Raw genomic sequence first — 27,297 nt, 5'->3', positions numbered from 1 at the left:
TTTGTATTTCAGACAGGAGATTCTGATTAGGGCTTCTTTTGAAATGAGGAGGTGCACTTCTGTTGTGCCTCACCCCCCATAGCATACCACACCCTTTTTCACAACAGTCACTTGTTGTATTCTGAAATTTAAAGAGCCAGAATCACAGGCAGCTATTTTGACAGCTGCTTTTCTCTGTGTTACTCAAGTACAGTTGCGAGTTTTGAGTATCCCTACATACAAATGAGGAAGGACACCACTTCGACTCAGATAACACATCCATCCTATGACATGCAAAACAGAGACATGCAAGAGAATTCCTAGAAGCATGGCATTCCAACTGGAACTCTATCAACAAACACATTGATTTGGACCCCATTTACCACTCACTGAGAAAAAGTACAAGAAGTGACATCATCTTAGGAAATGATGTCATCACAGGAAATGACATCCCCAACTCATGGAAATTCAAAAAAATAAATAGAAAGCGGGCTATGCCACCAGTGCTTCATTCGGAGGCTAACTGAAGATATTACCCAGTATGGTGACAAAACATCTGAAAACGAACCTTCCAGCTCAGCGAGCATACCTACATCCAGAACTCAAGTACAGTAGAAGCATTCACTATCTTTTGGTGTTTCTTAAGAATGGAAAATGTTGGATATACTCAGCACGTCAGGCAGTATCTTTCAAAAGAGAAACAGAGCTAATATTGTAGGTTGGTGATCTTTCAGATTTGTTGGAAGGAGGTGTTCTGTATAAACTGATGAGTTTTGAGCTTCCTTCTTTCTATCAATATGGTGCGTATCTGCCCCTTTCACTTGAGATACAACAGAGCAGCAATCCAAAAGCTTATGGTTTCAATAAACTTGTTCAATTATAATCTGGTGTCATGTGACTTCTGCCTTTGTCCATTTCACTCCAATACCGGCAACTCAACATTGAAAAGATTGGTGTGAGGTTGTTTTTAGGCTTACATTAAGTGAGGAGAATTTTTCATTTTTACAAACCAAAAGATCATTTGTCTATTTTCTTTGTTCCCACAGGTGCTCTGACAGTTGGGCTAGTCCGCCAGTGTCAAACCATCCATGGGCGGGAACGAACATGTGTCCCTCCACGTCTTCCACCCGAATGGGTCACAACACTGTTTTTCATTATTCTGGGCATTATTTCATTGACGATAACATGCGGTTTGCTGGTGGCTTCACATTGGCGAAGGGAAACCACCAAATATGCCCGCTGGATAGCCTTTGCTGGAAGTAAGTTCATTTTCTTATCAAAACTACATTCACAAACTCTAGAAACACATACATTGTCAACAGCTTGGGGTTTGTTGAACTTCAGGGTGTGCAGGTGATATACTTGGCCTCCCTAAGCATACAGGAATAACTTCAGCATCAATATGATCACAATTTTGCCATTGACCAATGTAAAAAAAATTGTTGTAAGTGCAATCCACCATGTCAGCATAAACTAGATTTGTGATCGTGGACAAATTTATTGCCAGGATAGACTCCCTTCCTTGTAAAGGTTATCTCTGAAACACCCCTGTACTATCATCATCTCACTTTTGTTGGACTGCTATTAACAACAAGCACAAAATACAGAATTTTAGAGCAGTCAAGTTCAGTTTCTGTTATGGCTCTTTACACAGATAATTGTCTCTTTACCTTTAATAAGCATGCAGTATGTTAATTATATCCTGATTAAGAATGGACCTTGAAGATTTGAGCTGTATTTGACATGATGGTGCAAAAGATATAATCTACTGTACAAGGTAACTTACTCATGGCATTCCTTATCTGAGCATTGTTTCTGTTGACCCAAAGAAAGCTTTTTTTAAAAAAAAAACCCTTGGATAGGTGAATTATAAAGGCTTTAATAATAGTTTGTTTTTGGGTTCAGGTAAGTTGAGGTTTGGTTGCTGTCTAGAAACTAGTACTAGTGTTAGGGTGAGGAATGAGGAAGAAAAGTCTGTTGGCAAATCTTTTGAGGTCCAGCAGTCATTACTATTGATTTAACTGTAGAAAAAAAGTTTTAAAATCTACATTAATGTAGCACCTTTCTTGACTTTAGACCGAGCCTGGAATATTTGAATTTTCAAAAACAAAAAAAGCATAGAAACTATTTCTGTGAAGTTTTATACTTATCCAAACAGAACACACAAAAAGTGTTCTGTCAAGACCTAAATCCTAAAATAACAGCGATTTTGTTGAATTGACTTGGAGCCAGCGCTGGTAAATGATCCAGTCTGTGCTCTGGTACAACAGGTTCTGTGAACTGTGAGCCCAAAGCTTGCGTGAGTGTTCCATGAATTATATATTTTAAAACATTGAAGGGCATAAGAGAGCCACACCTTTGTTTGGTTTGAATTTTTGAAAAGTCCTTTTACACTTTCTTTGGAAGGTTTTACCACCTCATATTTGCTTTTACATACTTTAGCTGAAAAATATTGTTTTTAAGCATCACTACTTGTAAGTATCCTTCTCCTCTTGTCTTTGTTGCCTTAAAAAAACTTTCGTTTTTTTTCTGATCAGCAAGTTTTATGTTTCTTTAAAATGATCTCACTGTCCTAGTTTTTGGATAGTTTCAGCTACTTAAAACATGGTGCTGTTTATTGAACAAAGTGCTTTTTCTCTTGGTATGCAGCAATAAAAATAACATATTCATAATTTATTTTACTGGCTGATAGGGGGAAAGCCTCTGTAGGAATTAGTGTTAATCCCTGGCTGGAATTGTGCAACCTTTTGCAACTTCCATCGAATCATAAAGCCATACAGCAAAGTTTCCCAAACTTAACTAGTCCAACTTGCTTGCATTTGGCCCATATCCCTCTAAACCATTTCTATTCATGTACCTATCCAAATGTCTTTTAAATGTTGCCGCTATACATGCATCTACTACTCCTTCTTGCAGTATATTCCACATGCGAACCACCCTCTGTGTGAAAACATTGCCTCTCGTGTCCTTTTTAAATCTTTCTCCTCTCATCTTAAAAATATGCCTACTAGTTTTGAATTCACCCACCCTAAGCAAAAGACCATTGCTGTTCTTGCTATATATTGATCTATGCCCCTCATGATTTTATAAATCACTGTAAAGTCACCACTTAACCTCCTATGACCAGTTGGATTTATAGACTAACAAGCATAACAGATTGAAAATGGAAATAGGAACGCACAAACTTTGCAGCTACATGTCTCTTGTAGGCATATATGGAGTAGAATTTGGAGCTGACGGGAAGATAGCAAACTAGGCTGATAAATCTCTGTTAAAGGAGGGGTTATATTTGTTGGAGAGAGTAAGGATTACATGGGGCTTAAAAAAAACAACAAACATCATCTTTGCATCTAGAGATTAACGGTTGTTATCCAGGTAGGTCAGCTTGGGGAAAAAAAAAATTGCAAGGGTTTTTGCATGAAATATCTGCTGGTCCTCTCCTTGCACTAAGTAAACCTTTTCAAAAAGTGACCACTTGTTTGGAAAGGTCCTCAAAATTGTGCAGTAAGAGATCTATTAAACTGTGAGTTATGATTGCAGATTGAGAGGACGCAAGTACAATTTGATGGAATGTGGAAATATGATTCAGCAAGAAAAACGCACTTTAATTGACATGTTTTTAAAAAAACTTGAAGAGACAGATCAAATACTTCGTAAAACAATGGCTTTTGTGCTCACTCCAGTCATGGTTACATCTGTGGAATGCTGCTTGCCAGATTTGAACAATGTGGATGTGATATTAGACACAGCATGTTTCTGTTAGATTACCCTTGAGCAGGGGAGGGAAGGTGTGGACAGAAACAAACGGTTTCTGGTCCCTCTCAATTGACTGGAGTAGATATAATACATAATCCTCATCATACTTCATACCTCGAGGGCAGATGAGCTGAATAATCCTGTGTTATGCTTGTAGCAATGTCCTAACTAATAGCAAAATGATTTCATGTTCGCTTTGGCTCGCCAAGTAACATGACCAGAATGCTTTGGTTTATCACCTGTTACATGATGAGCAGTGGCCTCCATGCCTCTTGGCTGGGGGAGGAGACCAAAGAAATGAGCAGAGTTGCAATCCTGATAATTAAGAGAAAGGAAATGATGCTTTTCATGTTTGAATTACAAAGCCCTACAACTATTCAAGTAAGGATATTGATAGTGTCACAAAAGTGTGAAAGAGTGATGGTAGGACGAATGTACTTCAATCACTGTTGGTACTTAAATTTTGTATATTTCTATCTGTAGTTCTGAAAAACTCAAATGTATATTAGCTCATCAAATCCATCCATCAGCTCTGCTTTAATTTACAGTCCTTATACTTTATAAGTATATGTGTATCTCTGATTTTCAGCTTAAAATCATAGTGTCTCCATAACATATTCCTTTGTATTATTGAAGTTTTTCTGAACTGCTGCTATTGTGACTGATACAGAGATGCTAAACATTTGCTGTTTCCAATACTGATTGTTTTAAGCCATCATTTATATTTCGAGCGCTGTGTCTTGAATCACAAACTGTAGAACTAAAGCATCATGGGGTTAATTAATTTGAGACTCTTTTCATTTGAAAGTGTATTGTCAGTGGAATTCCTCTCCCTGCTGTCACACACTGAACCACGAAAACTGTTATTCCAGAAGGGCTGTTCATACAAAAATGTTTTTACATTATTGGAAATAATGAATCCTCCATGTGAGTGCCCATTTTATTGTCATTCACTGCTATTTTTCTTTAAAAATCAGGCTGGTGCTTATAATTAAAAATTATTTCCAAGTTAATTTTCAATGATGGGAAGACTGACTATAACATACCGTTTACCTTGGTAATTATCATTTCAAGCCAATTCTGTATTTAAAAACCGATTCCAGAGACCATCCCAAATGATGCAATTCATATGTTCTTCTGTCACATCTGTAGTTTTCACTGGTAGATACAATCCAGATGCAGTGCTCAAAGCTGTGCCTGCTTCCTTTTTAATAATGCTGAGTGGCAAAGAAAGGTTATCGTCTGTGCTTTGCTCTTTCTTTCATGGTTTGAATGGCAGGTTCTCACTTTTGTCCTGTAACCTCCTTATACCAGTTAGTAACTTAAGCACAGTGCTACTGTACAGTATTTTCCTTTTTAAGAGTGAAGAATTTAAGCTTTTTCTTAAACAGATCTGTGGCAGCAATAGTGAAGGCAATCCCTTGTGTAGAAAAATGTTCCTACAGGTTGCAGATTCCTAGTAGTGAGAGTGATATGTGTGCTTAAATCACTTAAAGACACTTCTGCATTGCAGGGGCTTTTCCTATGGGAGATCTATAATGTGGGCCTGCTGAGTGACTTCATGCTATCTGTCGTCATTGTTTGGTGTTAATCTCCCTGTGTTCAGTTAGTTGATTGAGACTCCTCTTAGCTACTGTAATGATGCTGGATCTTTGTACTAACAAAAAAAGTATAAAAGGGGAAGAATGACACTCACCTTAACAAATTGAGAACATTTTTTTGCTCTGGGTAAATTAACCATACATTCCCCAGGCCATTACAGCCCATTGTGAGCTGGCTGTTCTTAATGAGTTCAGACTACTTCAACCATTATTGCAGTGCAAAATAATTCATAATTCCTTGAAGTTTCTTTGATTTTTATATACAATATATAGATTGACCCTGTTTTACCATGAATGACCTGATTGATGTCTCCTCATGGTACCTATGTACTGGATAATTGAACACAAGCTCAACTGTTAATTCATTTCACTAGTATGTTAAATGAAGAATGGACATCAGTAGTCAAGCCTTTAAATTACTTTAAAGTTTAGTTATTATTGTCTTCATTGTTCAACATTTGATGCTAGTTTTGTGTCAGCTTAATGTACTCTCTCCTAATTCTGTGGGCCTTTTCACACTCAGTCCCATGTGAAGCAACTTATGTAATACCTTTTAGAAGTTCAATAGTAGTGCTTCACTGGTAACACACAGAACAAATCACAGGCATAAACCTATAAACTATACTCCGATAGTTTTGCAAGTTGGGTCTGCCTCTGGTATGAAGATATGTGTATGAGAGAGAGAGTAACGCTCACCCTTCGAACAGGTGTTTAGGTTTAGGTCAGGGGTTGTAGTGGTGGTGGCAGGTGAGCCACGTCCATGCGATATTTGAACATCAATACTTGAATGGACTGATAGCAGCAAATGCCTGAGAGCTGGTTACAGTGTTAGCCACATGGCCAGTGCCATTGTCACTTTAAGAACAAGAGGCGGGATACTATGATTGGTCTATGTCTTTAAGAGATATGTTCTGTCATGTTTCTCTTGCAGATGGACGTTGTCACAGTGGCGCCAAAATGTCATCTTCAGACAAGCAGTTGGTAAACAGTTTGGAGTTATCCCTAGCTTTTGTTTTGACAAAAGAATTATGAGTGGTCAGGGTCAGAGCTCACACAGATCTAGGAACACTTCTGGTTTTGCTTCCAGGTAGTTGAGAAGGTTTCTGCTGACTGTTGGTGTTAAAAGTGTGAGTTCTACACTGCAAGAGTGAAATCTTAGACGGTGAGGCTTCCTCTTAAAAAAAAATCAAAGGGGACAGATTGTTTGTTTCTTCTGGACTGGAGAGAGGCAACATATGAAAATCATAATGTCTTTGTTGAATTGCATTGGAACAGTTGATAATTAGTGGTAAAATAATATAGTATCTTGTTATTTCCATAAATAATGTATTATTATGGAATACTAATACATAATATTCCATACACTATGGAATATACACCAATTCTTTTGTTGTTATTTGACTGTGTTGTAAGGATAAAGTGTGTTTGATTAAAGCTTAGTGATTGATCAATCGAATCATATCTGGAACACACTGGCTTACACTTGCCTTTTAAAAATATATAATAAAAGGTTAGGGCCGAGGCTATGGGGAGTCTGGTCTGGTCAATAACAGTACAAACTAGAAGGTAGGTGATGTATTTGATTCCAGTCATTTCAGTGACTCTCAGGGAGGTGAAGGCCTCATGGTATTATTGTAGGACTGTTAATCCGGAGACCCAGGAATGTTCTGGGGACCTGGATTCGAATCCCACCATGGCAGATGATGGAATTTGACTTCAATGAAAAGAAATCTGGATTACCATGAATCCATTGTTGATTGTTGGAAAATCCCATCTGGTTCGTGAATGTCCCTTAGGGGAGGAAACTGCCATCCTTACCTGGTCTGGCCTGGCCTACATGTGACTCCAGACCTATGTCAATATGATTGGTCTCACAATAATACCACTATGCCATCACCTTACCTTCTACCCTTAACATCACTGTTGATGTTGGCAGTTTGTCAACTTCTGGACTGTAAATTGACATATACAAAGTTGGTTAAACCATACTTGGATATTTTAAAATCAGAGTTACTGACTCTTAGGTAGACTACCAATTAAAGCTAATGACCCCTACTAACCTAGAGCGATACAACTTAGAGGAGTCAAACAACCATCCAATCCTAAACAGGGATTGCCACATGAAACCATGCAATAGGCATCTGGTTGGAAGAGGCTATTTGTAATGCAAGCCATATGGGATCTTTGCTAATCAAGAGTATCTCATCTCTTCTCACCATCCTTGTTGTTCCAACCTTTTGTTCCCTTAACACATGATTGAAATGTTCTCAACTCCAATTGTAATTTGTCTCTTTGGTTTCCTGCATTCATTTTAGTAATTTCTTTCATTCTTATCCTTGTTTTTTTTTTCTCCTGAATTCAGTAATATGGCCTGAATTCTTACATAATTTATTGTAAGAATAAAATCCATTGCCACCATTTAGTTGTAGTGGGGTGTGGTGAATTTATTAACCATTGTTTATTTTGAAATAAGTATTCTCTGATCATGAGTCACCTTCACAAAAGGGAGATAAATGTTCTATGTTTGAGAGTATATTACTGTAGCCTATGCACTGAATGAAGTGGATGGGGTAAGTTAGTATATGGCACCTGGACTTCCAGTTAAAAAGACAGAGGATGGGATTGTCATGTACATAGCCGAATCCTTTGAGGAAGAGGCAGTGTCCCATGTTGACTTAATTATCCCACAACAGAAGACGAAGAGCCACTTTCTGGGATTTGAGGGAAGAATAGCATTATTAGTGCCTTAGGAGGGAATAGGAATACTTGTAATATTTCTGTTTCCATAGTCTAACACTTGCACTTTCTGGATGAAAACTTTCTGGATTAAAACATTAATTTTGGCATTAAGTCTGTCACTGAAACTAGCAGTTTTATTTAGCATGCAATTTAATTTTGCATTTGAGGTCAAAATTCAAGTTGAATTCAAGAGAACAGGTGATGAGGCATAAGCGATTTGGATGGTAGCCATGGTAGATGAAAAGGAGCTTTATGCCACAATCATATTGGTCTGAGATGCAATACTTGAGTTTCTGAAGAAGGTTTGTGTGCCAGCTCCAGGTGCACTGGAAACCACAGTGTAGTCTTTGGAGGCATGGGAAGAGTCCGTAAGTCTAGACAGAAATTTTGCTAGTTCACCACAGAATGTGAAGACCTCCATAGAGATTACTGACACCCCAACACCAGTTACTCACTTTGATCAATTTATTTCTAATGTTTCCTGAACTTCATTGCCTCCTTTTAATCACTGACGTCTGAACTCTCAGGATCTCCAAGTTCTACCACGACGGCCTTCAGGAGTCTTCCAATTCTTCTCTGAAAGAAATAGTCTGTCCTCATCCTCTCCCAACTGAACTTGTTCATACATTGAACAAATTATCCTTTGACTCTACCTCTTCTAAATTAAAAAATGTTGCTTTGTTAACTTTTTATAGTCTAGCTACCCTGCCTTTTGTAGGATATGTGGAATATTATTTGTTTCTGTTCCACTCAGGACCTCTTCCTCAACTCTCTTTTTTTCAGAATAAGGAGGGCAATGCTATTTCCTGCTCTCGTCATGAACTGAAAAATTTCATGAACTTTGGTTCAACTTTCCATCTTTTCTCACCTTCACATGATCCAGCATTGATTCTTCCTTTTCCTTTCTCGACTTTACCTATCCTCAGAAATCTATCCGTATTTATGATAATCATCTGCTATTCTCAGCTACCCTGACCACACTTCTTCTTAACCTGATTCTTGTAATGACTCGGGTTACATTCTCCCAGTTTCTCTCTATCTGTTGCATTTGTTCCAACAATGTCACCTTCCATAACAAAGCTTTTGAAATGTCTTTTTCCTCAACTCAAAATTCCCTCCACCCTGTTTAATAGGCTCCTTGACTGTGTCCATCTGACTTCACACATTACTTTTCTCACTCCTTCCTTTCTCTTCTGGAACCATGATAGGATTTCTCTGGATTTCACCTTCCAGCCAACAAGGTTCAACAGATCATCCATCATCTTTTCCAATCTAATCCATCACGTTACACATCTTCCCCTCCCATTTGGTAGGAATTTGATAGAAGTTTTCAAAACCACAAAGGGGCTGGCCAAGGTAGATAGGGAGAAACTGTTCCCTTTTTATTAAAGAATCGATAATGAGAGTTCAGTTGAGGCATTCAAGAGAGTATTTGATTATTATCTAAACATGAACAATTTTTGGTTTATGGGAAAAAGGCAGGAGAATGGGATAGAGTCATAGTGCTCATTCAGAAAGCTATGTAGACACAATGGACCAAACAACCACAATAATAATTCTGTGATCAACCTTGCTGCACCATCTGACACCATTCTGCCATGATGAGCTGAAATTTTTTGTAGCTGAACAGAAATGAAACAAAGTATTTGTTTGTCTTTCACTGACACTTATATGTCATAGAGTCATAGAGATATACAGCATGGAAACAGACCATTCGGTCCAACCCATCCATGCCGACCAGATATCCGAAACTAATCTAGTCCCATTTGCCAGCAAATGGCCCATATCCCTCTAAATTCTTCCTATGCATATACTCATCCAGTTGCTTTTAAATGCTGTAATTGTACCAGCCTCCACCACTTCATCTGACAGCTCATTCCATACATGCACCACCCTCTGTGAAAAATTGTCCCTTAGGTCGCTTTTAAATTTTTCCCCTATCACCTTAAACATACGCACTCTAGTTCCGGACTTCCCCGCCCCAGGTAAGTCCTGCCCTGATTTGCCTTTCCAAATGCAGCACCTCACACTTATCTAAATTATAAACTTCACCTGCTACTCCTCGGCCCATTAGCCCCATCTGATCAAGATCCCATTGTACGCTGAGGTAATCTCCTTCATTGTCCGCAATACCTCCAATTTTGGTGTCATCTGTAAAAACTTGCTCACTATATCTCCTATTTGTACATCCATGTCCTTCTGTCTCAGATTTCATCAGGCAAAATGATGACATGCTTTTATATAGTGTTTTTAATGTAATAAATTACATGCTTTTATATAGTGTTTTTAATGTAATAAATTATCCCACAATTATTAAACAACTTTCCTCAGCGGGTTACACAGAAAAGTAATGCAGGCAAAGATGGGTTGAGAGGCAGTGACGCTTCAGGAGGGAATTCTTTGGGACTGTGTATCTTAAGGCATCTCTGTCAAAGGCGCATTAGTTAAAATTAGGGCTTTTGCCCGAAACATCGATTTCGAAGCTCCTTGGATGCTGCCTGAACTGCTGTGCTCTTCCAGCACCACTAATCCAGAATCTGGTTTCCAGCATCTGCAGACATTGATTTTACCTCTAAAATTAGGGCTGTACAAGGGACCAGGTTATTAGGGCCGCAGAGATCTCAAAGGGTTAAAGGGCTGGAAGTTGCAGGGATATGGTTGTTTCATGAACTTAGCATCCTGTCAACTCCAAGCTGTCATTCAGACACTGCCTCCAGTCAGCTAGGCCACCTAAAAAATATGCATACTGTCAAAGCTTTTTGTCGTCTTATCATAACACTGCAATAAATTATAAAGAGCAACAACATTTTATACTGAAAGAGTAAAGAATGTTTATTGATTGGAAAGCGATTTCTGGTAGAGGCACTGTCATGGAGAATGAACCAGGTAAATGATGACTGACTGTTAACTGCCAATCTCCATTTCATTTTAAGCCGAGGAGGTTAACTCTTATTGGTCAAAGCATTGCTCTGAGGAATGGACCAGAGAATGGCTGTTAAGATGAAACAGGTACAATGTGTACTCATGTTCTTGGTTTGACAGGATTTATGAAACTGAAATGATGCTTGATAAATCTATAGGAATCTTTCAGGAAAGTAACTAAATAGAATTGATACGGTTGAGCCAGTGGATATGGTTTACTCCAACTTTCAGAAGATTTGCAGTTAGGTTCCACATAACAAATTCGCATGAAAACTTGAAGTGCATGGCATTTGAGGTAGACATGGATAGACAACTGGTTGTCAGATGGGAAGCAACAAGTAGGTATAAATGGGTCATTTTTCCAAATAACAACCAGTTACTAGCAGGGATAAATGCTTGGACCTCAGCAACTCTTAATGTATATTAATGATTAAGATAAGGGAACTAAATGTAAAATCTCTAAGTTTGTAAATGACACAAAACTGGATGGGTGGCCGAACTATGAGGATGTAGAGATGTTCAGTGTGATTTGGGCAAGAGAGTGAATGGGTAATGCATGGCAGATGAAGTCTAATATGAATAAATGTGAGGTTATCTATTATGGCAGCAAAAACAGGAAGGCAGATTTTTATCTGTATGACACTAGATTGGCAAGACTGAGGTGAAATGAGATCTGGGTGTCCTTGTATATCATTCCCTCAAAGTAAGCATGCAGATGCTGTTGACAGTGAAGAAGGCAAATGGTATTTTGGTCTTCGTATCGAGGATTCAAGTACCAGAACAGAGATGTCTTGCTGCAATTGTACAAGGTCTTGGTGAGACCACACCTGAGTATTATGTGCAGTTTTGCTCTCCATATCTGAGGAAAGATACTTTGGCTATGAAGGGAGTGCAACAAAGGTTTACCAGACTGATTCCTTGAATAGCAGGAGTGATGTAGGGAGTAGAGACTATATTCACTGAGTTTAGAAGAATATGGGGGGAGCTCATAGAAACCCATAAAATTCTAACAAAACCAAACAGGATAAAGGTAGGAAGGATGTTCGCATTGACTGGAGAGTCACGAATCAGGTGTCACAGTCCAAGGATGGGATGTAAGCCATTTAGAACTGATTTGAGAAGAAACTTCTTCACCCAAAGGGTGGAGAGTCTGTGAAATTCTCTGCCACAGAAAGCAGTTAAGTTCAAATGTTTGAATGTTTTCAAGGAGGAGATAGATATAATTCTTATGGCTTAAAGAAACAAAGAGATTGGAGAGAAAGCGGGAACTGGGTACCAGGTTGGATGATCAGCCATGATCATACTGAGTGGCAGAACAGGCTCAAAAGGCCAAGTGGTCTACTATGCTCTTATTTTCTAACTTACAGTTTTTCTGTCCGTTTAAAAACAGCATCCCTGTATATTAATATGTAGATTTCAGTACATGCAAGTGTGCCCAACTGCAAATTCAACTGATCATCTTTAATTACTTGACGGCATAATTTCTAGTACAGTTGGGATTATTTAGCAAAAACTGTCCAAACACTGAATCACATCTAATATTGGATAGTGTGTTTAGAGTTTTGTAAGTGCAGGCTGGCTGGATATATTCGGTACTTTGCCTGTTGCAAATAGCTAAAGGTATGTGCTATTTGATACGCTGTGCCAGTCTTTGGAGGGCGTGTTACTCCGATATCTAATGCTATAGATGCAAGACTCCTGCATTGAAATTCATAAACCTACATTACCCTTTATATGATAGATCCCTTTTTGGCTTGATGACAGCATTTTGTCAATGGTAAATATCACTCATATTCCTGGGGCATAGTTACAGCCTGAAACAGTTTATGTCATTTGTTGCTTAAACTTTTGACATTTCTTTCTCTCCCAGAACAATGTGAGGTAAACTGGGCCTTTTTGTGATGTAGTTTCACATTCCACTTCCAGATCGTCACCATCCTCCCACAGCTTCTGAAAACCTTTTTAGTGAACATGCTATGCATCGAGATTGATGAGTTGGTTTTGATAGTTTTGTGTACCAGAGGAAGCTATCAATGATTAACACTTCAGTTGAATTTTGTCTTGTTGTAAAATTACAAAATATTTTACATTACAATTAACATTGTAGTCTCTGGATCAGACCTTGTTGTTCTGAAACTAGGTGCACTGCCTTCAGCATTGTTCTGCTCGAATTGTCCTCCAAAGTCGACAAGCAGGAGGCCGGAGGAACACATCAAGCCAGGCAGCATCGGGGGTGGAGAAGTCGACGTTTTGTGTATAACCCTTCTTCAGGACTGAAGAAGAGTTACACCTGAAATGTCAACTTCTCCACCTCCTGATGCTGCCTGGCTTGATGTGTTCATCCAGCTTTCTGCTCGTCTACCTTGGATTCCAGCATTTGCAGTTTTTTTTGTCTCTAACCTGAATTGTCCTCCAGGCAGGATAGCAGAAATAAGTGAATGAAGGCCAGTAAACAAGGATGAAGTGCTTTGATCCAATGATTGTGAAGACTCTGTCTCTTAGCCTTGATACCAGTGCTGGCTGCATAAACACCTGAAGTGTCTGAATTTGGCCGGGGGTTGGGTCTCTGGAGATGAACCTGGACAAGCCCATGAAGCTCTTCTATCATCTCTGGAATATATGCACTGTTTTAGCTGATCTGGCCAACTCCAGTTTTTTTCACTTTGTTCATGGGAGATCAGTTATAGTGTCATCAGACATTTTTATAATCACTGGAGCAATTAGTGTTAAAAGTAAAATGGAAATCCAAGCTCATTAGATGAAACGCATTTTAACTCATGTGGCTCCTATGGAACTAGCAACATATGTGGGATATGTGTTCTGACTATCCTTTAAATGCATAATCAGAGCTGACTTAAGATGCATTTCTGTTTGAATTGGATTGAGCAAATTTGCTTTCCATACATTATTCTGTATTCCAGTGTTGTTGTGAGTTTCTATATAGGATTATTCCCACAAACAGCTGTGCAAGAATTGTTGCCTTGACAGCCAAAAAGGACCAGTTCAACTAAACTTGTTGTCATGTCAAACAAAAATGGTGTTCCTGTAGTAATGAATAAAAGTTAATTGATTCCTGTCCCCTTATATTTTCCATTCTGATCTTGTTGGCATAGATCCTAACCATGTTGATTAGGTAAACTTTGGGGCACATTTTCAGACATTATAACTGACCTCTGTTGTGACTTTATTTTACATGTTCATAGATTTAGTTGATCCAATTTGTGAAAAGACAACATTGGATATGATTAGCCTTTTCTCATTATTTCATAGGATATTGGCATTCCTAGCAAGGCTAGAAATTTGTTGTCTTTGAGAAATTGGCATTAGGTGGAAACAGGCCCTTCAGCCCAACAAGTGCACACCGACCCTCCGAAGAATAACCCACCCAGACCCATTCCCTCTGACTAATGCGCCTAACAGTATGGGCAATTTAGCATGGCCAATTCACCTGACCTGCACATCTTTGGACTGTGGGAGGAAACCGGAGCACCCGGAGGAAACCCACACAGACACGGGGAGAATGTGCAAACTCCACACAGACAGTCACCCGAGGCTGGAATCAAACCTGGGGCCCTGGTGCTGTGAGGCAGCATGCTGCAGTCCATCTGATTATGTTGTAATGATTTTTATGTGCATCTGCTGCCCTTGGCTTTCTGGGGGATATGGGTTGCATGTTTAGAATGTAGTGTTGAAGGTTTGGCAAGTTGCTACTGTGCAAGATGTAAATGCACACACTGCTGCCACTGTGTGCTGGTGATGAAGGGAGTGAATGTTTAAAGTGCTGCATGGATACCAACCAGACAGGCTGCTTGTACTGGATAGTGACATGCTTCTTGAGTGTCAAAGGAGGTAAAATGGTCCAGGCAGAGGAGAATATACTGTCACACTCCTGACTTAGAATCATAGAATCCCTGCAGTGTGGCAGTGAGCCATTTGGCCCATCACGTGCATACTGACCCTCTGAAGAGCATCCTATCCTATCCCTGTTGTAACACTGCATTTTCCCATTGCTAATTCAGCTAGCCTGCGCACCCCTGGATATTATGGACAATTTAGCATGGCCAATTCACCTAAGCTGCGCATCTTTGGAATGTAGTGGATTCAACTATAATAATGTCATTGAATGTCAATAAACAATGGTTAAATTCTCTCTTATTGGAGACGATTATTGCCGGACACTTGTGGCAAATAATATTTATGACACACATCAGCCCAAGCCTGACTGCTGTCCACATCTTGCTGCATATGGACACAGGCTGGATCATTATCTGAGGAGTTTCAAATGCTACTGAGCACAGTAATCATTAGCAAACATCTTCACTTCTAACCTAATGGTCAAGGAAACATCATTGATGAAGCAGTTGAAGGTAGTTGCACTAGGTGACTACACTGAAACATTTCTGCAGCAATGGCCTAGGACTGAAATATTGGCCTTCGACAACCACAACCATCTTTCTTGATGCTCGTCACACTTTCAACCAGCTGAGAATTTTTTTGCCTGACTCCCGTTGACTTCAAATTTGCTCAGGCTTCTTTTTTCCTTGTAATCAAATGCTGCCTTAGTGTAAAGTGTAGTCACCATTACCTGACCTCCAGCTCAGCTCTTTTGTTCATGCTTGGACCAAGGCTGTACTAAGATGTGGAACTGAGTGCTAATGGCAGAATCCAAACTGAGTTTCATTGCATAAGTTATTGCTGTATAAGAGCTGCTTAGTTGCACTGTCAATTACACCTTCAAGCATTTCGGTGATCAGGAGAAGACAGATCAGGCGCTAATTGGGTGGATTGGATCAGCCCTGCTTTGTGGACAGGACAAAACTGAGCAGTTGTCCATTTTGTCAGGTAGATAGATACCTGTACTGGAATAGTTTGACCAGGCCATGGCTAGATCTGGAGTGCATATTATCAGAATGTTGTAGGACCCTTTAACCTCTGCTGTCCCTAGTGTCTTCAGCTTTCTCTTAATATCAAGAGGAATGAATTGAAATGCCTGAAGGCTAACATCTCTGAAGCTGGGGTTGTCAGGATAAGACTGAGATGAAGCATTCCCTCAGCATCTCTCTCTGAATGTGACTGCAAATTTTTCAACTTTGTTTTTTTTTGCACAGATGTACTGGTCACCCGTATCACTGAAGATATATGAACATTTGTGCAGCCTCTTCAAGTTGTTAGTTTTGTAATTGTTCACCAATACTCATGACTTATTTTGACAGGACTGCAAAACTTTGATCTGATCCTTTGTTTCTGATATTGGTCAATACTGCCGCTCACATTTTGTCCCTCTGTTTGATCAACAAGTGATCCTATTTGTAGCTTTATCAGGTTAATCCCTCATTTTTTGGTGTGCTTGGTGCTGCAAATCCCATGCTCTCCTGCATTCTTCACTGAAGCACTGTTGATCTCCTGGCTTGTTGGTAATGACAGAATGAGGGATAAATCAGATCATGAGGTTTACATATTATGATAGAAAACAGTTCTGTTGTTGAAGAACCACACTGCCTTGTAGATGCACAGTTCTGAGCAGCTAGATCTGCTCAAAATCTATTGCATTTAGAACTATGGTAGTGCCACAAACAAAGAGGAAAGTTCCTTCGATGTGAAGACAGGATTTTGGTGTAAGTAAAACCACAAGGTTTCCTTGCTCATGATTGTCTTGATGCCATGAGATGCACGCCAACTCCCTCCCACTATTTGTGCCACCTCCTCTGGTGGTTCTGTCCTGCTGGTAGAGGAGGGATGGGGCTGGTGTCACCTGGGACATTGTCTATAAACCATAATGCAGGAAGTATGACTCAGTCAGATGATTGACTGATTAGTCTGTGTGATAGCTCTGCCAATTTTGGCACAAGCCCCTGAGCTTAATGAAGAGGACCTTTCAGGGTTGATGAGACTGGATGTGGTGTTTCTGGTGCCTAAGTCAAAACTGAGTGTTGTCTTTTTTTAAATCTTTCTGTAGCAGTCTGGTAAATTGATTGGCTTGCTAGGCCACTTCAAAGGGCAGTTAAGAATTAGTCATATGTAGAGTTAATGGCCACGTGGTATTATCGCTCGACTGTTATCCAGAGATCCAAATAACTTTCTGGAAACCCAGGTTGAAATCCAACCATGGCAGATAGTGGAATTTGAATTCTATAGAAATCTGGAATCTAATGACTACTAGAAATCCTTTTCCAATTGTTAGACAAACCCATTTGGTTCACTGATGTCCTTTTAGGGAACGAAATCTGCCATCCTTACCTGGTCTGGCCGACATGTGACTCCAGACCCACAGAAATGTGTCTGATTCTGAACTGCTGTCTGGGCAATAACTGCTGCCTAGCTAACCATGTCCTCATGCTGTGAATGAATAAAGAAAAAATTAAGGTTTTATAGGGGTTATTTTTCACACAACAAAACACAATTATATGTTACAAAAGAGTTTTGACAAGAAGCTTGGATTCAAAAAGAGTTGAAAGGGACATCCTAGTGCATTGCACACACTTGTTCCTCTGATCACTGCTCTATATACATGTATTGTCGTGTTTTACCTTGTTGCATTTTTTTAGTCAAGAAATATCTTTGCACGATTGTTTCATGCCAAAATTTCAAGCAAATAAAATTTCATCGAGATGGAATATTTGTGGAGATATAACGAATTATATTGCCTCAATGTACATTACTAATATACTAATGTATACTTGTTCCCTTTTTTTCTCTCTCAATAGTGATCTTGTTCTGTATGGCAGCCCTGATATTTCCAATTGGATTTTACATCAATGAAGTTGGAGGGCAACCATACAAGTTACCCAATAATACCCAGGTTGGATCTTCGTACGTGCTATTTGTCTTGTCCATCTTCTTTACCATTGTGGGACTTCTGTTTGCAGGGAAGGTTTGCTTACCTGGTTGAGGAAATGGGAAAAAGCCTGCCCAAACACAAACAGGAAAAAAACAATCATCAAAGTTGAGTTGCATTCATCAGCTGGGGACTGCTGAGAGCAACTCCCAAGACCGAGGATGGATTAGTTCATATCACTATGCACTTTGGAGACAAAGAAGAGTTTTTCCTTCATCTACCCTCATGCTGATTCAGAATATTGTGAACAAATTGCTGCTTAATGTGGATGAGAATGGGGCTGTTCTGGAAAATGAACAACCTGAGAAGACTACTTCACTGAAGCGGCATCAAAAACCCATCCTTCTATGTCCCCACCGTTAACACTATACCTGTCATCATTTCATATTAGCAACAGGCATTTGAGCCCAAGCTCACTCTCTCACAGCTTTTATTCATTCTTTAGAAAGAGATTCAGTATTAGGCTGGAAGTAAAATGGACAATGCAGGTGGGGCAGGCCTCACTGAAGATTAGACTGTTGCAACATTTCCAAGATGGTGAACCATTGAAAAATTGAGAGTTGATGAGGAACGTTACACTACTAAACAAAAGTAATACCAAATTGGATGTGATTCAGGACTTGGAGCACAATGGAGTGCCAGTCTGACCAGGATCAAGTTATGAAGCCTTTAGATCAAAAGTTGCTTTCTATTCTGTATGAAACAATTATGGAAATCTAATCCTGCTGGATATTAAAGCCAAATATTATGTTTTTTGTTCAGTAACATTTAGAAGAAATTCCCCCTTCTATTTCTGTTTGCTGATGCAGTTTAATGTATATGCAACTCAGGCGTGTTCAAATGACTGGAAAACACTACGTTGAGAAGGTCAGAGTCTGAGTTGCTGTCATTTTGAGGTCAGAATAGTTGAAAGTCCTCAGTTACCTCATTCTTTGTGCTTTTTTTGTTATGTAGTAACTGACCCCAACTTCATATTTTCACACAATATTACCACATGTCTAAACCTTACTGGGTGCAATTTTTTAAGTTGACTAAGCTGAACTAAGAATTTATCTTTATTAAATTATTTGTATATGAGGAGAAAGATTGTGACATATCCTTTTAATCACTCCACTGCTTAAACCTGTTTTTTTAAAATAATGTTTTGACTAATGTACTGGCTGTGATTGTCCAGAGTTGTCCTCCAATTTATGCTAACAGAACTTCATCCATTGTTTGTCTGCCTACTTGCAGATGTACATTAACTTAGCCCATTCAGCAGTATCAGTTACCTTCATTGTGTTTACTTATCCTTGGTTGTATAATATTAAAAGATGATACTATCTCTGATCAGGTGACTATATGTTTCCATAGCTCCATGTAGAGGCATTAAATTGAACTTCCCTTTCGGACTGTGCGTTGACACTTCGGGATCAATGTGAAGTTGTTCACTATGATGATGATAATGAATTGAGCTGTTTGATCGACAGGAACAGATAAGTTGTGTGAGACCAGCTGTTGAAGCACTGCTGCAGTTCTACACAAGCTTTGAGTGAACTCAACTGACCCAGTATTTTAACATATCAGCAATAAAGCTTTGCTTAGCTGTCTGTAAGAAACACTACTCTCCTATCTTAAGATGCTCACCTGCACTGAGACACAGTAGTTACAACTCTGAGACTGCTGCAGGAATATTGTTATTTCCCATTCACTCTTAAAAATGGTGTTTGGATGCAGGCGCTGTACAAATGTGCTATGTGCGTTTCCCTTTAAAGAGATTGTTGGAACTAGACTGATCTGTTCTGGGCATATCTCTTCTAGAACAGCCCTTGTGGTGTCACAGTGCTGGTGATCATGTGCTGGCTAATGCAATAGCTTGAGATGTCTGTTCACTGAAAGAATTTGGGTAGAATTATCTTTAATTGAGTCATGTGGAGATGCCAGGGATATTGCTTCTGGCAATAAAGGGCGACTGCTTCCAGTGATGTGTGCTCTGCATATCAAAGGAAATGATGTACAAGAAATATAACCATCAAGGAACAATTTTATATATTTGACCTGGTGCCTCAGCATTTGCAGTGAAAGGTCAAAGGGCAGTATACATATTACTGCCCATACTTCAACTTGTTGGAACAAAAGGGAAGTCCAACAGTGCTGTAGGAAACTGAATGGAAATGTGTGATTGATCTGCTTAAAACAGGAATTACGAGAAAGCATTAAATAATCAGAAATATAATTAAATTTGGTAGATCTAGAATTCCTGAAATATCCCCTGTATTCCAAAGTAAGCAACTTGAACAATATACTAAATAACAAAACATACTTTGAGAAATTATGACTGAGCTGATATGTTCATTTGACTGTAATGAAAGATTGTTGACCTAATTTTATTGTCTGTAGCCAACTTGACAACAGTTTCATTTTTCATGAACACATTATACATTTCAACATGTACAGTTCTAATTAACACAAGCTCCCATGGGACCACCAGTCTTGGTAGTTGAAAAAGAGATTTATTTGGCTTTCTTCTGCCTCTCATTCTGCAGTCTGCCCATTTGTTCCTCTTGCCATTCTCTCTTACTGTCGTATGTTAATGTGTGTCTGCCTCGCTCTCTCTCACATTTGCTCACCCCTTTGCTTCCTCTCCCTGTTGCGCACTCTACCTCTCCGCTGTCTGCCTGTATACACTCTTGTCCTCTCAATGTCTTCCACTTTGCCTCGTTGATATCACTGATGGCACAAGATGAGCCATATGTGTCAATGCAAGTGAAAAGGCCAGCGTATTAACATGTTACTGTTGAAGATGTGTATGTTCCCTGGCCTTGTTTCACACTGCAGTTTTTAATTGCAGTAGCACAGGAGTAACAACGTAGTGAATAACAAACAAAATCCCCAGGAACAGCTCTTGGAACTTCAGATGTACTTTGACCGAGTGTTTGTATCAAATTCTATCTAGATTATAGAAATACACTTCTGAATAAATAATTTGACAAGATTATTGAACATATTGGGTACTTTGATCCAAAAGTATCAGATATTTGAAAACATCTGGTCTGCAAGCTTTACTGCTTTCTAAGTTTTACACCATGTCGCACAATATCTAATCGGGTATATTTTAGTAATAAAATGTTTTGAGCTATCTGTAAGACCCACTTACAAGCTTTAAAATAGTTTACCATCAGTTTACAAAATCACACGTCTTTTTGTTTCGAAGATTCCTTTGCAACAATGAAGCTTTGTGAGTGGGAACGTTCATTTTCGTTCTCCCAAACTGTGCAAATCATTTTGAAAAATATTTTGAACATTTTAAAAAAAAAGGTAATTCAATCCAATGCAATCAGCAAGTTAACAGTACCATCTCTACCTTTTTCTAATGTCTGATTGGTGACTCTTGAGGGGCTTTAAAGTGATTGTGTGTCCCTTGCAGTTAGGGGATCAGCTAGTTAAGTTGGTTGGATGGCTGCTTTGAAGGACTCTAATTCTCGATCTCTCCCCTTGCCTGAGGCATGGTGACCCTCTGGTTAATCTCTGTCTAATGAGAGAAAAGCCCTGTAGTCAGGTAGATTGATGGCGACTTTAATTTTAGATCCTGCAGCTAACTGGCTGAGCAGTTCAACAGCATCATATATTCCCACTTTTTTTAAATTCCCACTTTAATGGCATGATTTTCCCCTGTGCAAAAAAACTCAGTATTTAGTGCTTTCTGAGCAAAGGAAAATTATTAATATCATCGTGCAGCACATTATTTTGAAAAAAAACTTGGACTGCATTTTGTTTAAAGATTTATATACTCTAACTCTTGTAGATCACAACATCCTGTATGTTGCAGTTAGTTGATCACTTGTGTCTGTTAGTCATTTCTGAGCTAATGTGTTTTCTGGGGCAGCTCATTAAAAAGATGTGGGATGGGTGGGGGGAGGGAAGATAATTTCCAAAAACGTGTTGCTATAACTAGAGCCAGTTTTATCTGGTGGGAAACATTGAAATTACATTACTTTGTTCCCTGATGTTTCATTTAATGGTTTAGTTGTATCTTGGTTTCTATATGATTTGTTTTCATTCGTTTGTCCCCTTGCTTCCAGTCCACATCAAACCCTGTCTAAAGGACACAACAATGAAGGATAATGCAAATGCCTCACTGCGTACAAATGATTCAGTGGTTAATCCAAGAAATCCATAATGAGATCGAGTCATTTTCTTATTGTATAAAGTCACAAAAGGGACTCTTTGGGATATCTGCAAACAGCCTGTACAATATCCTATTATCAATGTGTTTTATAATTGGTTACTGCAATTTTTAAAACCAATAATTTCAGAGGAGGCATTGTTAATACATCTGTACAAAGAGAACATAATTTTCCCTCACTTGTATTTTTGTTATTGAGCAAGTTTATCAAATAAAACAATTGTCTACTAAAGGAACTGGTGTTTTGTTGTCAAATTCTATGGGAATTAAATTTGATAAACACTTCTATTCGCTTTCCAACTGATGAAGCACTTAAGCATAGCCAGTGCTGAAGGAAATGAGGCAACTAATCTACACAGTGAAATCCCACTATCATCTATGAAGAAAATGATCATTATTTCCTCTATAATATTGATTGAGGGATAAATGTTCAGGACACCACATGGACACATTTGTTACTCAAGTAGTGGCCATGTGATCATTTTGCATTTGCTTGAGAGGGCAGGTGTGTCCACACTTGATAGTTTCATGTGAAAGACAGCATCTATATCTGCTGAAGCATTCTTCCAGTACAGACCAGGACTGTCAACTCTGGGAGCAAATGGTTTTTTTAATTGGCTTAACCTAAAATTCTTGGCACCCAATCACCTCGCACTTCTTGGACCGCAAAGGACCATCAGCGTCTCTCTCTATTAGAGACAATTGGTTATAAGTATCTTGAGGAGCAAAGTGAGGAGGCAGGCTCCTATATACTAGTACAGCTAGTGTAGGAATTGAAACTGTGCATCACCCTCTAGGCAACTGAGCTAACCAACTTGCCATCAAGACCTCTTCCCAAATCCTTGCAATGATGCAATTTGACATCTATGAGTAGAGATTTAAATCACTTTACTAAATATTGTCTGAAGGGTTTTGTTTGAAGGAGTAAACACAAAGAAACTGTATCTACTGGAAGGAAGATCAATAACCCTGTCTACCATCACAGGTGAATATAAAAGGCCTGAACATTATTTAGCAAAAGCTCTGGAAATGGGGAATAATGTAATGTCAGTGGGTGAGTGAATGTGGGAGTTGAGCAGGTTCATGGAGCTGTTGTCATAAACCGAATGAATACAAAAATGTGGCAGTGGATGCATACTAAAATTCTCTTGGTGTTTAAATTATTGATAAAACAGCAAAGCTGGAGTAATTTTATGCCTCCATTTTGGAGTCACGCTGCTTGATCTGTCAATTACAATAACAGCCTCTAATTGCAACAAACTAATTGGCAAAAGAGCTCTACAAAGCTGTCAGTATTATTTTGTGTATCTATTGGACACTATGCCTTCCAATACCCTCCAGTTGCAGCAAGCCCTGAGTATACCAGTTCCAGTGTTTCCTGGACATAGACCAGACTATGGAATAAGCCAGAATAGGCATTGACCCATATTCCTTCCCCAAAACTAGGCCAGGCTCAACCTGAACCTGTGAATCACACTCTTGAGTAGTTCAGCTTCTGAATAAAATATTCCAAGGTGCATCATGGGATAATGAAAACACAATTTGACAGCAACTCACATGTTATCATACTATTAGAATAGAAGACTATAAGTGGATTTTAAGAAGCATCTTACAGTGGTATAGATTTAACTTTCACCCTTCCATGCTTGCTTTAAAGATCAGGAGTATTAGTCTGGAGTGTCACCAAGAACTGAAGGATGAATGGTCCCTTCAGATAACGAAACATCTATCTAATAGGCATTCCCAATAAACATAATTTTAGTTTTATTGGTTTTCTTTGGATTTTATTGATTTCAAACTTTGTTTTAAGAAAAACAAATTGCTGGTGAAACACAGCATGTTTGCAGCTCCCTCTGCTGTTTTACCTGAGGATTGGTAGGCAACCTGATAATTCATTTCTCAACCTCAGATTCACAAAAGGTGAATGAACTTTCACCTAAGTTTTGCAATATTCCAGGAATTCTGAGTGATTGGCTTTTAATCAGCTTAACCACAGAAGATTGTATAATTTTCTAATAAAGTCATTTTGAAATCCCAAAAAGACCTTTTGAAATTTTATAAGTCCTGTTCATTATAAACCTCAATATTGCTTGCATATCAAGGATGTTCAATTTTTGGGAAGGACATGCATAACGGTAAAGGAGGTGGTGGTGCACTGGTAATAAGTGATAGAATCAGTACAACATATCAGATCAGAATTACACATGGAACCAAGAGAGGTGTTATTAACATAGAGACCACCAATCAGTAGCAAAAGTATTGGGCATAGTATTAATCAGGAGAAGCATATGCCCTGGATGATACAATAATAATGGGTGACTTCAGTCTGTAGATAGACTGGTTAAACCTAATCAACACAAATGCTACACAGGTTATGTTTCCAAGTGTGTTAGGGATGGTTTTCTTGAGCAGTAAGTTGAGAAATGAATTACAGAATGTGCTATTTTTGGTCTATGTAATTAAAAGGGCTAATTAATAATGTTATAAAGAACCTTTAGAGATGGGTGACCATAATATGATAGAATTTTATATTATGTTTGAAAGTGGTTCAGTCTGAAACCAGGATGATAAATTTAATAAAATAAATTGTGAAGTTATGGGGTAGGGAGAAAATTGACTGAAGCAGATTGGAATAGCACATTAAAAGGCATTGATTATACATAGACAGTGGCTAGTAGTAAAGAAATACTACAGTTAACAGCAACTATATATTTCTCAAAGGCACAAAAATCTAAAAAACATAAGTCAGCTGTAGCTAACAAAAGAAGTTAAGGATCGGAGAGTGTTGCTGAACAAAGAGACCTTGGGGTACAGGTTCATAGTTCCTTGAAAGTGGAGTCTTAGGTAGATAGGATAGTGAAGAAGGTGTTTGGTATGCTTTCCTTTATTGGTTAGAGCATTGAGTATAGGAGTTGAGTGGTCATGTTGTGGTTGTACAGTACATTGGTTAGGCCTCTTTTGGAATATTGTGTGCAATTCTGGTCTCTCTCCTATAGGAAGGATGTTGTCAAACTTGAAAGGGTTCAGAAAAGATTTACAAAAGTGTTGCCAGGGTTGGAGGGTTTGAGCTATAGGGAGAGGTTGAATAGGCTGAGGCTGTTTTCCCTGGAGCATCAGAGGCTGAGGGGTGATCTTATAGAGGTTTATAAAATCATGAGGGGCATGGGTAGGATAAATAGGCAAAGTCTTTTCCCTGGGTTGGGCGAGTCCAGAACTAGAGGGCATAGGTTTAGGTGGAGAGGGAAAAGATTTAAAAGGGACCTAAGGGGCAACTTTTTCACACAAAGGGTGTTGCGTGTGTGGAATAAGCTGCCAAAGAAAATGGTGGAGGTCGGTACAATTGCAACATTTAAAAGGCATCTGGATGGGTGTGTGAATAGGAATGGTTTCGAGGGATATGGGCCAAGTGTTAGCAAATGGGACTAGATTATGATAGCTGGTCAGCATGAACGAGTTGAACTGAAGTGTCTGTTTCTGTGCTGTACATCTCTATGACTCTATAACAGAAAAGGCCTTAAGTTTCCAGGGAAGTAAGTTTAAATTTTACAATGCAGCAAAGGAAGGTCAAGAAGCTGATAAAGGGTGAATTGAATTTTAATGTAAATTGTAAAAAAGGATAAAACAAACTGTAATAGCTTCTTATGAACATTAAAAAAATGGCTATTACCAATGTGGGTCATGTCCAGGCAAGAGTAAGAAGAACTTAGAACAAAAGTATGAAACTGAAGATTTGAAATAAAACGAAGTGCTGGAGAAACTTAGAAAGTCTGTGAAGAGCACGAGGAGTTAACATTTTGAATCCAGTGACGCTTCTTCATAACTGAATGGGGATGGCAAATGATTGTATTTATGTTGTTGACCGGGAGGGGAGGAGAGTGTGGAGCAGATTGGAAGAATGCCCAGAGCAAAAGACAAAGGGAGTGCTCATAGTAGTAAAGGCTTGATATTGTTTAAGTCAGTTGATGGAAGACTGGCCTAAGATATAGAGTGAGACCAATAATCAATTCCTACACCTGCTGAGGTTACCCTGGAGGACTCTCGTTAAACCGTCACCAGTGCATTGACAGAGCAGTCCAGTTTGGTAGGATATGACGACTTGAAATATGTGAAGACAAAAGCAGGAAGACAGTATATGGAAGCAGTAAGTTTTATTTGCCTCTTGTGATGGTCAACCAAGTGAAACTACTGCTCCGGATTTATTGTATTTTCAGTAATCTGCCGCCCGATTGTTTTTTGCTTTTTTCTTTTGCATTCTACAGTAGGTCTGGGAACTTGTATTTAGAAACAGAAGGGGGCGTTTCCTGGACTTTTTTGTGTTATGTGTGGGTCCTTTGCTAAAGCTGTTAAGAATTTCACAATCAACGGATGAATGATTTGAAACATTTACGAAATATTAAAAACCAAGAAATTCAGCTATTGTCATTGTTGTCAATCAGCTGGTTCCGATTTGCTGATTGTCAGCAGCTCCCTCCTCTGTTGCCAGGCTACAGTTCTGACCACAGCTCGTACAGAGTGGATCCCACTACTTAGTTTATTTAAAGCAGGAGTGAATCGCATATTTATTAGATGGGTTGAATTTGCTTTACGTGGCAACTAAAATGAAATGTACAGGATTTCACCAAATCTAATGTTTCCCTTTCAAGATTACAGCTAAGAATGTATTAATTTTGTTCGGAATGGACTCTTCCATCTCTATTGGCAACAGACAAACAACATCCTGCAGACGGTGTGGAATCCGAGCCAGTGAGTCGGGGACCTGTCAATCACCCGGCAACCCGGGACCCAGGACTTGTCAATTACCCGTCCTCCTGGGTCCCTGGTGATTGAATCGTCGCTGTTAAATATAATGGGATCTGGGGTAGGGTGGGTAGGGCTTACAGTTTCGGGAGAAATTTCACTGGCTGTGCATTATTTTTAATCGTTTGTTTTAACTTTTTTTGGAACAGTCATTCCCGATCAGTTGCTAAAATCGTTACTTGTCTAGTGTCTCGGTTCAGATTGGAAACTGTATTCATAATGACAATGAACCCACACGTTAATAACATGGCTGATATCCTGGCAAATAAGCAGTTTCTTCAAAGTGAACGGTAAGTTTTTTTATTATCGTTTGTTTTAAATCACTGAACCCGGTGAAGATAATTAATGTTGTTTGTCTACAGATCTGAGATGATCAAGTCATTAGACAACAAGTTAGAGCTTCTTTCTAAATCTTTTACCATTGTACCTTTCCCACCTCCTTTCCTGTGGGAGTCCAATGACTGCAGAGTGTTGTTCATCAGGTATCTGATAGCCTCCAAGAT

General features: G+C 39.0%; 2 protein-coding genes across 2 annotated transcripts in view; both read left to right on the top strand.

Annotated features, from left to right (window-relative positions):
- LOC122560611 (uncharacterized protein C16orf52 homolog B) overlaps positions 1–22,229 on the top strand; it is a 96,472-nt gene extending 74,243 nt beyond the window's left edge. Inside the window, exons 2-3 of the mRNA XM_043711416.1 lie at positions 1,026–1,238; positions 17,702–22,229. Coding sequence (XP_043567351.1) covers positions 1,026–1,238; positions 17,702–17,886 — 398 coding nt within the window. The 3' untranslated portion in view covers positions 17,887–22,229. The remainder of the gene's footprint in view (positions 1–1,025; positions 1,239–17,701) is intronic.
- A 4,536-nt stretch (positions 22,230–26,765) lies between these two features.
- vwa3a (von Willebrand factor A domain containing 3A) overlaps positions 26,766–27,297 on the top strand; it is a 44,813-nt gene continuing 44,281 nt past the window's right edge. Inside the window, exon 1 of the mRNA XM_043711067.1 lies at positions 26,766–27,084. Within this exon, the coding sequence (XP_043567002.1) occupies positions 27,014–27,084 (71 nt within the window). The 5' untranslated portion in view covers positions 26,766–27,013. The remainder of the gene's footprint in view (positions 27,085–27,297) is intronic.

This window comes from Chiloscyllium plagiosum, chromosome 21 (genome assembly GCF_004010195.1).
Source record: "Chiloscyllium plagiosum isolate BGI_BamShark_2017 chromosome 21, ASM401019v2, whole genome shotgun sequence".
NCBI lineage: Eukaryota > Metazoa > Chordata > Chondrichthyes > Orectolobiformes > Hemiscylliidae > Chiloscyllium > Chiloscyllium plagiosum.
The sequence above is the reverse complement of the archived record's forward strand: the minus strand, read 5'-3'. Positions and strand labels throughout refer to the sequence as shown.